Genomic DNA, 12,205 nt, shown 5'->3' on the forward strand with positions numbered 1-12,205 from the left:
AAAGAATAACTCTAGCTCTCCCATGTGGCCTGGTGCCAGACTATGTAAAACTGAACTAAATATACCTTGGTTCCCAATCTTTAGGGTTTATAGTTTAATATAAAAAAGATGGTTCATCCAGAAGTGCAGGATATAAATGTAATTGAACAATTTTGCCAATCAAAACACCAACTGGCATTAAGAAATTGTGTTCGCCTTACTTCTTACCTTAATATTTTATCATAATAACCACGTTTAAATGTTAAGTCTAAAGAACATTTGGTTTCAGAAACTGTGCTCTTTGACCTGATGTGATGGTCTGGTGTTAACTGCTCTCTGATTTACAGTTAAGGAAGGACCTGGGATGTGGTGCAGTACTTTTGTGGCTTCATTCTCGAAATTTTTGCTGCTGTTGTAATGGAAAGGAAACATTTTCTTTTTATAGCTTTCATTAGAGAGTGCCAGAAGAAGGCCGTAAAATAGACCAAGGCACTGGAGACAGGTGCACGTGGGTTTGCAGGCCAGGCAACTCGACGGGAACGACAGTCAGCAATACCAAGGCAAGATACAAGATACCCATCGCCACTGAAATGAGCCCTTGATCACTTACAGTTAGTGTTCTGTCCCACTGCATCTAAAAAGTACATGTGTGAAAACACAACTCCTAGGAATTACACTACCTCGTTCTTCACTGTAGGTTAGAACCTATAGTTTGGTACACACAATGATTCCACTTGGCATATATATAGCTCAATTTGATGGAGAAATGTTTTGCAAAAGATTTTTAGGGTAAATAAGATTGGTGTACAATGAGAATCTCTGAAAAAGTCCAGACTAGTCCAGAATGGGATAAAATACAGCTATGCAAACAGACCAAGAAAATCCTTTTACGATATAGCCAACATTGCATTTTAAAATTTATGGTTATTACCAGTGGAATAAAGACTGCAATATATTTTGCTTTCTACTTCTGTTGACTTCGCTGCCTTATTAGACTGGCAGGCTGATGTCCAGTAAAAGCTCAAAGGAATGGAGACGGGATGTCTATATCTTGAGGCTGCTGATAAATTTTATCTATTTCTTCTCCCTTTTTCTTATCAGGAAAGGTGATGTAAATAAAACACTTTATCTTTTAAGAGAGCCAGAAAGCCAGATTTCTTAGGCAGGATTGGAGACAGAAGGTGGTTTAGTAAGAAAATGTGGTCTATATGTTCTAATGATGAATATATTCACAGAGCAGCTTCATTCTGTAACGTGCCAATGAGTTGCCAGAATATTACATATCTATAATCCAATGTAAATTCAACATTTAAAAATAAGTAGAAGTAATTTTTCATATCTAGTTGAGCAAATGATTCATAATCAGTCTGCTCCTTCCTTAACCCTCAGGACAAAGAATTAGAATGTTTTCCATTTTTAATCACACTGATCTTGTTTCTTGAGAAAACAAAAGCAATTACAAATAATCATTTGTGATGACAGAGGCGGAGAAAGATGTGGAGAATAAGAAATACTGAATGTTCCAAAAATGATTTCTCTCTGGAGAGAAAAACATAACACATAACACATAATATGTTCTTATTAGGTGTGACTATAAATGGCCTTCAATCTAGTTGGTGTGTATATATATGATATATGACACTGTCATTGAAAATCTGCAAGTGTGGAGCCAATTGCAAACAAATAATATTCTGGAAATAATTCCTCCTCTTTGAAATGCTTTCTTCACTTGGTTTAGACCATCTTCTGCTGGTTTTCCTCTTGCTAATGGGATTGGTCACTTCATCTCATCTCCTTGGCTGGACCATGCCCATGCCTCAAATTCTTAGTACTGGATTTCTCTGCAGCCCTTGGACCCCCTTTCTATCTAACTTCTCTCTCCTAGTAATCTCATCTATTCTTATGGCTTTAGTATCATTTAAACTACTTAGATAACATATTAAAAAGCAGAGACATTACTTTGCCAACAAAGGTCTGTCTAGTCAAGGCTATGGTTTTTCCTGTGCTCATGTATGGATGTGAGAGTTGGACTGTGAAGAAAGCTGAGCGCCGAAGAATTGATGCTTTTAAACTGTGGTGTTGGAGAAGACTCTTGAGAGTCCCTTGGACTGCAAGGAGATCCAACCTGTCCATTCCTTTAGGAGATCAGTCCTGGGTGTTCTTTGGAAGGAATGATGCTAAAGCTGAAACTCCAGTACTTTGGCCACCTCATGCAAAGAGTTGACTCATTGGAAAAGACTCTGATGCTGGGAGGGATTGGGGGCAGGAGGAGAAGGGGACGACAGAGGATGAGATGGCTGGATGGCATCACCGACTTGGTGGAGGTGAGTCTGAGTGAACTCTGGGAGTTGGTGATGGACAGGGAGGCCTGGCGTGCTGTGGTTCATGGGATTGCAAAGAGTCGGACATGACTGAATGACTGAACTGAACTGAACTGAACTGAATGAATACATGTGGAATCTAGCTGCAGATATTTGGACACTTCTTTGGTTGGGTGTGTCATCTGGGCTGGCCTGTGGCTGCTTTGCTGGAATCATGCTTTTTCAGTTTCACACCTGTCCTCTCCTCTGAGCAGCAGGTTCTACCCTGGAGCTCCGAGCTGGCTGGAGCAGTGTTCAGCAGCCCTGGGCTCGTGGAGAGGGAGACGTGCTCCACTAATCTCCCATGTCTAGTTGTTCCTATCAAAGGGCCAGTCATGTGAGTCTTGGAACCATGAAACAAGCTCAGGAGCCACCTGAAAGCCACCAGGAGACCCCAGTCAGAGTAACAAGGAGTGGAAGAACCGCCCCAATTTCTGCCCCACAACATGGTCAGACTGTAAGAAAACAATGATTGTTCTAAACTACTCAATTTGGGGGTAGTTTCTTACTAAAGAAAAATGAGGCAGCAAGATTAACCAGTCACCTGATCTTGACAAGAGAATTAAAAGAGTGAAAAACTTTGCAGTGGGGAACAGACTCCAAAATGAGATCCTGAGTTGCACGACACACACTTTTTACGCTTTCGTCATTTAGTCCCTAAGTTGCGTTCAACTCTTTGCAACCCTATGAACTGTAGCCGGCCAGGCTCCTCTGTCCATGGGATTTCCCAGGCGAGAATACTAGAGCGGGTTGCCATTTCCTTCTCCAGGAGACATTCTTGACCCAAGAATCAAACCTACATCTCCTGCATTGGTAGGTGGATTCTTTACCACTTCCTAGGAGCCACAACGAAAACCCATTACATGCAAGGTGAAAGAAAAATCAAAACACAGGAGAAAAAAAGAGAAACCAAGACCAAGTCTAAGTAAAAATGAAGTGTTTTAGAAAATCACTTCCATGCTTCTTGAGTTATGGTCAATCTTTGAGACTATCACAGAAACCACCGAGTAACTACTTGAAATGAGGGATGAGGAAGTGACGCAAATCAAAGTTTCCTTATTAATGGATCCTTGCAACTTTCCCAGGTATCTAATTACACATCATCTGGAGTAGCTGTTAAAGGAGTTTTATCTTTTTATAGCTTCCTTTCCCAGGCAGCTTTTAACTACAGTTTGGAGCTGTAACCAGACCTCTTTACTGGTCTGACCCCCATCATTTCCCACTTTAAACATGACGGTTAACCTTACAAAGAATAGCATTTAATTCCTCTTTCCAATCCCAGCCCCTCCTTTTTTCCCTAAAACAGTTTTTTTCCCTAAAACATAGAGTGCTTGCCACTTAAAGCATGTGAGAATACTTATTCAAATTATTGGTAATGGCTGGTATAAGTGATAAGCTTTTTCTGTTTTGTTTACCTTATTTAGATTAAAAAAACCTCTAGGGAGGGGGCTTCCCTGGTGGTCCAGTAGCTGAGGCTCTGCGCTCCAAATGCAAGGGGCCCGGTTTTGATCCCCCATCCACCCCACATGCAGCAACCAAGACCTGGGCAGCCAAATAAGTAAATAAATATTAAAAAAAAAAAACCAAAACCAAACACCTAGACTGAGAAAGGTAACCAAACACCTAGACTAAGAAAAGTAGGCCTTTTTTTTTTTTTGACCCTACGGTATTAGTATTCACTAAGTAATCAATGAAGTAATAAATCGTATAGAGCTTGGATGAATTGTTGTTTAGTTGATAAATTGTGTCCAACTCCTCGCAACTCTGTGGACTGTAGCTCTCCAGGCTCCTCTGTTCGTGGGATTATCCCGGCAAGTACCTTGGAGTGGATTGCTGTTTCCTTCTCCAGGGGATCTTCCTGACTCAGGGATCAAACCCACATCTGCTTTGTCAGGTGGATTCTTTACTACTGAGCCCAGTTACTCCCGTTATTTTCCCTCAAAAGCAACATATAAAAAAAAAAAAAAAAATCACAGACTCTTCCTGGGCCATAATTTGATTCAGCTCATAAAAGGAAAGCAGAGATTCCTAAATTGCAAATTGTTTCATAACAGAATCCAATTTCCCTCTTTTTACTCCTTGCTTTTTTTTTTTTTTTAAAGGAAGAAATTTTCTTATTTTTAGTAGAATATAATGCAACCAAATCAAGATGCAAAGCAAATGGTATCTAATTTTCAGGAATGAACTGTGAATGATTCATTTTACAGTGTGAAAGCTTTTGACATAGAAATGTCAAAAAAGATTCCTTCCATACAGATCTCAAAGATGAGTCAGTACCAAGGGAAATGCAACAATTTATAAAGAAAGGACTGAGGGAACACAGGATGGTGAATTGATTACCAGGGAAAAACCTGGATTAAGGCAGATTTTTGAGAAAGTGGAATTTTAAAATGGTTCATCTCTTTGATCTAAAACTGAGACTAGGGACTTCCCTGGTGATCCAGTGGCTAAGACACCATGCTCCCAGTGCAGGGGGTCCCGATTGGACCCTGGTCGGGGAGTTGAATCCCACATGCCACAGTCAAATGTTCCCATGCTGAAACTAAAGATCCCCCATGTTGCAAATAAGATCTGATGAAGCCAAACAAATAAAATAAAAAACAAACAACTAAGAGCAAGTCTTAATGAAACAGATGCTTGGTATTCTTTCTTTTTTTTCAAACCAAGGACATTTTATTTGATACATAACTGATAACTTGTGATTGAACCATTGAGTTAATTTTTCTCCCTGCATGAGATAGGAGAGGAAAGGGTGTGGCTGAGGTGAACCTCTACCAGAACTAGGAGTCTATGACCCAGTCCTTCCATTTCCTCCCCCCATCATCTCCTCCCAGCTCCCTTCTTCCTTCTATCTACAGGTAGGGTATTTTTCTTTTTTACAGGTAGAGTCTATACTGGGGATGCTGAAGCAATATTGTCCCCTGAGAGAAGGCAGAACAAGATGAAATAAGGAAGAAACTGGAAGTTTTTGATGACTTGGGACTTTTGGGGATCCCATTGCACGACTATCTCCCTTGTGCATTTCATTCTTCCTGGTTCCCTTGTCCACATGTTCACACCCATTGATACTCTAAAGAACAGCAGCCAGGCCTGATTCTTCACGTCTGTACCTCATACTCTTCTCTCCAGTTGTTCTGTTGAACTAAATGATGACTTACGCTTCTCAATGTAGGGATAATTCATGATATAGTATATCACTGAGGAATAAGTGCCCTAAAATATTTTTCAATCAAGAAAAAAATTAATTTTTTATACTTTTCTTTTTTTTGGCTGTGACTCATGGCATGTGGGATCTTAGTTCCCTGAGCAGGAATTGAACCCAACTTCCAAGGAAGTCCCAAGAAAAAAAACGTATATTTTCTATATTAAGATTCATATGAACCGTAAAAGGGACCACTAAACTATAGCACATAACACTATTTAGAGCACATATTGTAAATTTTGTAACATGAAAATATACTGTAGAGATGAAAAGTTGCCTCTATTTCTTATCAAACCAAGCAAATTATTTTCCTCTCCTTGGTCTCTCTTTTCATCAATGCCTCTCTTCTCAGAGGACTATGCCCAGCTGCCTTAAAAAGGTTTTACTATTTATAGAAGCCAAGCATCTTCCTTGCCTTCTTTCTCCTGTTTCTCATTCTTGGGTCATAGGCTGCTCTTTTCTGGATTTGGTTAGATGTTTCCTCAGAGGTGCAGTTTTCTTAGAACACTGAGTGGCTCTTTCCCAGAACTTGTTATCATGCTAGTTTTTAACATAAAGTTTGGGAAATTTTCTAAATAAAAAGTAAGTTTTAAAATAAAATGCTATTTTCCCAAATTTGATGGTGCTTTTGTAAAGGCAAGTGTAGGTGTGGAAATACCTCTGAGCTGAGTATGTACATGTATTTCTCCACACAAGGCCTATATACATTTGTGTTTTAGAGCTAGAGTCATAGGAAATTAGTGTTAATATAAAATAAAAGTCATAGGAATGAGCTGGGCAAATGAGAAAAACTAAATGTAAAGAATAGCGTGAAGTAAATAAGGAAAACTGGTCACAGATAATAAAACTCAATAAACTTTCAGAACTTTTTTCTGCTTGTATTAATAGAACAACTACTAATAATATGATGAAAACCCACTATTCTATCCCCTGACATAACTACTAATAATACTGATCATATTACTTTCAAGGAATTTTATATTCATAAACCTACACATTTAAATTGCATTTAACATCCCTATCCTTTTCCCTAAAATGTTGCTTTCAACATTTTCTGTAAATTGGCTCATTTATGTACCTAATTTCTTTGTTCAAATTTTGGATCATTTCCATAGGATTTATTCTAAAAATTGTAATTATTGGGTCAGAAGGCAAAAGCAGGATTTCCCTAATGGCTCAGTGGATGAGAATCCATTAGCAGCAACTAAGCCTGTGAGCCACAACTATTGAGCCTGTGCTCTAGAGCCTGGGAATTGCAACTACGGAAGTTGGAGTGCCCTAGGGCCTGTCCTCAGCAGTAAGAGAAGCCTGCACACAGCAACAAAGACCTAGCAGAGTCAATAAATAAATAAATTAAAAAAAAGAACACAAAAGCACTTGTAGGACTTTACTTTCTGGAGGGCCTGTTCAAGTTTCCATCATTACCAGAGAAGTATGCTTTTTAACGAGAATTTCTCTTAAATTTGATTTTTTCTTTGGTGATTTTTATACTCATACCTTTTAATATGAAAGTATTACGATTTTAACTACCAATTGTATGGATTCTTTAAATACCAAGAATATTAACATGCAGTTTTGCTGCAAGTATATTCCCCAGATTATTGCTTTATTTGGTTTTTAATTTTATGAATGTGTGATCTTCTTTTAAAATTTTATGTCCTAAAATGCATTTATAGTTTTACTCAGATTTTCTAACATCCTTTTTAGGTTTAAAAAGTCTTCCTTTTCTAGAAACCAAAAAGATGCTGGTTTATTTTCTTCTACTGCCTGATGGTTTGAGTTTCTGCATGCTTAAACATAGTGTTTAAGAACACACACTACTTTTATTTGATGACTGGCTCCAAAACTTAGTAGATGAGTGACCTTGATTAAGCTCTTTCAACTTCAGCTTCCTCACCTGTAAAATGGGGATAACTATAGCACCATCACAGGTGTTCAGTTCAGTTCAGTTCAGTCGCTCAGTCGTGTCTCTTTGTGACCCCACGAACCCCAGCACGCCAGGCCTCTCTGTCCATCATCAACTCCCGGAGTTCACTCAGACTCACGTCCATCAAGTCAGTGATGTCATCCAGCCATCTCATCCTCTGTCGTCCCCTTCTCCTCCTGCCCCCAATCCCTCCCAGCATCAGAGTCTTTTTCCAATGAGTCAACTCTTCGCATGAGGTGGCCAAAGTACTGGAGTTTCAGCTTTAGCATCATTCCTTCCAAAGAAATCCGTGATAAGCATTAAATAAAATAATTTCTGGGAAGTATTTTTAACAGGGCCTGGTACACACTAATACTTAACAAATGGTAATAATTGTAACAACAGACTGGTTCCAAATAGGAAAAGGAGTACGTCAAGGCTGTATATTGTCACCCTGCTTATTTAACTTATATGCAGAATACATCACGAGAAACACTGGGCTGGAAGAAGCACAAGCTGGAATCAAGATTGCTGGGAGAAATATCACTAACCTCAGATATGCAGATGACACTACTCTATGGCAGAAAGTGAAGAAGAACTAAAGAGCCTCTTGATGAAAGAGAAAGAGGAGAGTGAAAAAGCTGGCTTAAAGCTCAACATTCAGAAAACTAAGATCATGGCATCCAGTCTCATCACTTCATGGCAAATAGATGGAGAAACAGTGGAATTAGTGGCAGACTTTATTTTTTTGGGCTCCAAAATCACTGCAGATGGTGATTGCAGCCATGAAATAAAAAGACACTTACTCCTTAGAAGGAAAGTTATGACCAACCTAGACAGCCTATTAAAAAGCAGAGACATTACTTTGCCGACAAAGGTACGTCTAGTCAAGGCTATAGTTTTTCCAGTGGTCATGTATGGATGTGAGAGTTGGACTGTGAAGAAAGCTGAGCATCGAAGAATTGATGCTTTTGAACTGTGGTATTGGAGAAGACTCTTGAGAGTCCCTTGGACTGCACGGAGATTCAACCAATCCATCCTAAAGGAGATCAGTCCTGAGTGTTCATTGAAAGGACTGATGTTGAAGCTGAAACTCCAATATTTTGGCCACCTGATGCAAACAGCTGACTCATTTGAAAAGACCATGATGCTGGGAAAGATTGAGGGCAGGAGGAGAAGGGGATGACAGATGATGAGATGGTTGGATGGCATCACTGACTCAGTGAACATGAGTTTGAGTAAACTCCGGGAGCTGGTGATGGACAGGGAGGGCTTGTGTGCTGCAGTCCATGGGGTCGCAAAGAGTTGGACGTGACTGAGCGACTGAACTGAGCTGAGTCATTGCAACTAATATTATTGATATGTAGCACAAGATAAGCCTTTAACATGTTTTTCCCCCAGATGGTACATAGCACTGTTTGTTGATGAATCTTCCCTTTTCTTGTTACAATTCAAGTGACTTCAGCCTATATTATATTCTTGTACACTTTGAAACCTGTTTCTGTTTCCCCCATTGACTTGTCAATGTATTTATGGGTGTATACCACATTGTTTCACAATTGTAGTTTTATAACACTTAAGAATATGATGTAGGAAGAATTTGCATATAGGAAACACAATTTTTTAAAAAATTGTCATGATTATTTTACATCTCATAAGTACTGTATTATCTAAAAATGATGTTATTGGGGTGCTAGGAGTGGGAACAGCAGAGTGAGAATTCACTAGTGAATAAAATCCAGATTATTTGCTCATATTTTGAGACATCGTCACAAGTAACAGTTATTCGTTAAGTTGAAGTGATACAGTGGCTACTTATGGTATGTAAATATTTGTATGCAACAGCCTTTAACATTTGATGTGATGCAGAAGAAACCTATGTAGACCTCAGGTTTTCCTGAGAATCACTGTGAATCCTAATTATTCATGATTTTATTTATGATCTTTGTTTTTACCATTGCTGTGTTTATCATTTTTGTCAATACCTTACTGCAACTTAAATGCTAATGAAATGTTCTTTGTTTTGATTTCAGCAATAAATTTATTTTTAATAATACCACTAAACATTTTGTTTAGTGTTTCACAATTACTATAACCATACATTTATAATAAGGATATCATTATAGTTTTCTACTACCAATGGAATGAATATCTTTATGGTTTAACAATAAAAGTTTTGGTCCTGAAAATTAATTGTAAATGATAAATAACAGAATATCCGTAAACACTTACACTGTTCTTTAAGAAAGTGGGCCTTTTATTTCTATGTTGATGGGACTTGGGTGCTCTGATAAAGTGATTGTTAAAGTGTGAAAGGAAAAATGAAGACCTCTTCTAAATTGTAGGTAAACCACTTAAGTAGGCCATTAAACAGCGTTTGCTAAGGATTATGCGTGCATGCTAAGTTGCTTCAGTCATGTCCAACTCTTTGTGACTCTATGGACCATAGCTTGTCAGGCGCCTCTGTCCATGGGATTCTCCAGGCAAGAATATCGGAGTGGGTTGCCATGTCCTCCTCCAAGGGATCTTCCTGCTCCAGGGATTGAACCTATATTTCTTATGTCTCCTGCATTGGCAGTCAGGTTGCTACCTGGGAAGCCCTCAAAGGGCTGTATTCAATATAAAAGAGCACCAGAGTTCCTAATTTCATTTTTTTATAAAATTCCCACTATGAAAATTAGAAGACATATAAAATACCTTCTAGAAATTCATGGAATTTAGAAAGACCTCTTTAAAGAAGTCTTGACATCCATGTTTGAGAAGAATTCTGGAAAGACTTTGAGACACTTGATGGGTTTTTCAGAGCTGGATGAAAAGGCACTTCTATTGTTTTCTTTTTAGGAAGACTTTCAAGCATAGATTAGAATATAATTCTGAGTACTCATTATTCAGTTCAAGGAATCAAGCTTTAGAAATATAATTGAGCCATATCTTCTTTTTGTTTCCAGTGAGAAATCTACCACTGAAAATATAGAGTTTGGATGTCCTAGAATTTCCTTTTCCAAAGTTCATTCCATCTAACATATTCCTTGGGCTTCCTTGATAGCTCATCGCCATAAGGATGTCAAATGGATATAGTTGGCAAAATGGTCTAGATGCAAGTTTGCCTAAACCAAAGATGGCTAGTAATCAGCAACTGTGGAAAATAATTCTGAACAGTACAGCAAGATTGATAATAGTTTAATTCCTGGGAACCAATGAACCACTGTCCTGGGCATCTGCTCTCAAAACTCCTTGAGTTCTCTTCTTTCTGAGAAAAATACTGTTCTAAACCCAACAAAAGAGTGAGGAGAAAGAGCCACATTACCTGTCAACGCTTAGGGCGCAGAGATTAAGGACGGTGATCCCCACTGAGGACTTCTGCAAAAAGGGGAACAACTTGCAGAGGAAAACGCCAAAGTCATTTTGTTCAAAAGGCCAGCGCCCAGCCAGCAGCTGAAAAAGGGAAAAGCGTGTAAGACAAATGGCAGAGCCAGCACGGAACACTTGGACACACATTTCTAATCACACTTCTGAACTTCTAAATTTTATCATTGGTGATGCTTTTCAGTTGGAGTGATAGCAGGAGATTATCATCGTCATTATCTTTTCATATTTTAATGCTTCAGCAAGTTTTTCTAACCCTGAAAGATGCGGAGAATGATAAATATAATAACAAGAGATAAATCTTTGATCTTATAGGAAGTGGTCATGTGGCCCACTTTTCAGAGGAGCAAAAGTTGGGGGTTTGGATGACAGTTTAACCAAGAAGCAGGAAGTCATCTTTGATCAGTTCTTACAAAGTCATGAGTTAAATGAGTCATTTTCAACCAGTGGCATTGGAAGATTATATTCACTCCTGACAAGCAGCCAAATTTCTGAACAAGATGTTATGGAGAATACTGGGAAAATGAAGTGGTTTAGGATATACTAGCTTTGTCAACTGGCTAACACCTAAAATCACTTGGAACTCACGCTTTCCTCCGTGCTTAACAGGCTGCCTTGCTTTAGCAGGGATGACACCAGTGATGTTTGTTTAGGCTCAGATTTCTCTTTATCACATGGGAAAATGTGGTTACTGTGACCTGTTTGTAGCGCTTGCAGGAATGTCTATTCTTCCATGTTGACAAATTGAAGTCTTTGAAATTCTAAGAAGAAAGTGATGACCCTCTAGTGGCTGTGATAAGTAGCAAGAACACAAGTCCTCTGTGAGTTGCTGGTATTCATCTACTTAGGTATTGTACTAGAAGCATGGGCTTAAATAACAGCGTAGCTATGTAAATAGAGGGAGGAAGTCCCCACTGAATATATGATGTCTTTTCAAGAGTAAAAATGGCATTGATTTCCTTTCTAATGTTTGCTTAGTGACTCAGAACTTAAACTTACTCTACTCAATAGGAAATAATACCATGCTAATTTGACAAAATTTTCTTTTTTTTCAAAGCACCCATTGCCACACTAACTCTAAGTTGACCTTCCAATGTTGTTCTACCATGTCTAAAATATTGAGGATTAATTTCATGGCTGGTGTCATCATTGATATGAGTCCATGGAAAGAGGCTGGGAAACTGTCACTCCAGAAATACAGAATCAGAACGTATGCATTTTGAAAATTTAATAACATAGGGCTCTCTCTGTAATTATATTCTTTATGGCTAAGACCCTGTATGACTTTTAAACATATTTCCCCCCTTTTTCTGTATTGTTTTCTGAAAGCCCTTTTCCTTCAGTCCTGTCTCAGGGATTTTTTCCCTCTCATTCTTACTGGTTTTGCTTGGT

General features: G+C 38.6%; 1 protein-coding gene across 2 annotated transcripts in view; it reads right to left on the reverse strand.

Moving 5' to 3' along the window:
- EDNRA (endothelin receptor type A) overlaps positions 1 to 12,205 on the reverse strand; it is a 74,793-nt gene that overhangs the window by 21,495 nt on the left and 41,093 nt on the right. For both annotated transcript variants that reach the window (XM_086346475.1, XM_086346473.1), the window contains exon 3: positions 10,755 to 10,882. In XM_086346475.1, the coding sequence (XP_086202601.1) occupies positions 10,755 to 10,882 (128 nt within the window). The remainder of the gene's footprint in view (positions 1 to 10,754; positions 10,883 to 12,205) is intronic.

Source organism: Bos grunniens, chromosome 17, assembly GCF_055505025.1.
Source record: "Bos grunniens cultivar Pamir isolate PY7600 chromosome 17, Bosgru_T2T1.0, whole genome shotgun sequence".
NCBI lineage: Eukaryota > Metazoa > Chordata > Mammalia > Artiodactyla > Bovidae > Bos > Bos grunniens.